General features: G+C 37.8%; 1 protein-coding gene across 1 annotated transcript in view; it reads left to right on the plus strand.

The window, feature by feature from the left end:
• The window catches only part of LOC127749620 (myb-like protein X), a 3,641-nt gene that overhangs the window by 1,134 nt on the left and 866 nt on the right, over positions 1–1,641 (plus strand). The window contains exon 3 of the mRNA XM_052268483.1: positions 670–814. Within this exon, the coding sequence (XP_052124443.1) occupies positions 670–814 (145 nt within the window). The remainder of the gene's footprint in view (positions 1–669; positions 815–1,641) is intronic.

Here is a 1,641-nt window from a genome sequence, read left to right on the forward strand (position 1 = left end):
CGGTGGTCCCTCAAGTGGATTTTCAATGAATTCCTACTGTTCAACTTCTTTTCACAGATATGGCACCGGAGGGGACTCGACTTATCATCATCATCATCACCATCTGAGTCATCGTCACTGATCTCTTGTGACTGTTGTTCTTCATCATCACCACCTTCATCCTCACTGCTGGAAGAATGCTGCGAAGACGCGGCCTTGTCCTCCTCTTCCGAACTATTACTGTTCCTGCTGGACTTGTCACATAACAGTTTAGGAAGAATTGACCAGAATTTCAGTATCAGGTCCCTTCCTGCGTTGAGGATCTTCATGATCTCGACGTCACCACCCCTGTCTGGGAAAGAAAATGTCTTTTATAGTCAGACTGGATTGTAAGCTTTACTGCTATTCCTCAGAGGATAGGAAGTTACAGCAAAAATTCAGTATGGGCATGAGAAAGGAAAATCAGCAAGTGATGCAACAACCACATTTATATGAAGGTTCACGAAGGCAAAATTTAAACAAAGGAAGAAAAAAAAGACATCAGCTGTATTCTTAGACCTTTAAAAGCACATAACTGTATAGAGCATGGAACTCTCTTATTAATTGTAACCGTCTCAATATTGGTTCTGTTTTACCTCACTTTACTTTATAATATAAATTACTCAAAAAACCTTTACTGTAAATTAACAGGAATGGTGTTCCTAAGTTTTGTAGCAGCACCTGTTCCTCACCTTACTGCCAAGAGAGACGAGATGAATACTACCCAGATCTACAAGATGAAATTCTTAGGAAAATCAGCGGAACAAGAAAAGAAAGTCAAGAGGGAGGAGGTGGAGTGAATCAACCAGAAATTAATGTCCATGAAAATAATAATATTGTTCCTCCTGTTAATAGATATAATGAATGTAGTAGAACTGTAATAACTAGATCTAAATATGGCAGAGTGTACAAACCAAATGAAAAATATTCTTAAAAGGGAGGTGTTAGATGTGGTAGTAGTTCTGTATCCGGTTATCTGTGTATACTGTTGAACAAGTGTGATGTGATGTAATGTTACTGTGAGATAAGTTATAATAAATACAGTGATATCAGATTCATAAGTGTTATATTATAACATGAAGATAATTAAACACCACCAGCATACAGCTAGGAGAGCTAGAGATCACAGTGCAGTGATAAACAACATAAAAACATAAATTAAATAGTCAGTAATCTATCAAAACCACCAGATGAAGTTGAAAATAAAAATAGTAACAATGAGGAAGCGACCAGCCCACTCTCAGTACCAAAAGAGGACCTCATAACTTGCCATCACTGTGATGTACTTAGACCAAGGGAGGGCAAGGCCATGTCCAGAAACGGGCTAGCCTTATTCCCCTTCTGCAAGTGATTAGCCTGCAGAAAATAAGCTATAGGATGCATGAGAGAGCACATCTCCTCTGCCTCCATACCCTTAAGAAGGACTTTTGCTTATTGTTTGAAGAAAGACGGACATTTTTAATAATCATACAATGATGTGCTAAATGAAAGATTAAGGAGGAAAAAGAGATGTGTTTATTTTCATAAGACCAACAAATAGAGTGTCACTTTCTTTTATTTCATCATCTATGGGATGAAACACAAGTCAGCATAAAGGAGGAATTATGAGATGCAGCAATACAT

The sequence above is a fragment of the Frankliniella occidentalis genome, unplaced genomic scaffold (assembly GCF_000697945.3).
Source record: "Frankliniella occidentalis isolate FOCC.00 unplaced genomic scaffold, Focc_3.1 Scaffold70, whole genome shotgun sequence".
Taxonomy (NCBI): domain Eukaryota; kingdom Metazoa; phylum Arthropoda; class Insecta; order Thysanoptera; family Thripidae; genus Frankliniella; species Frankliniella occidentalis.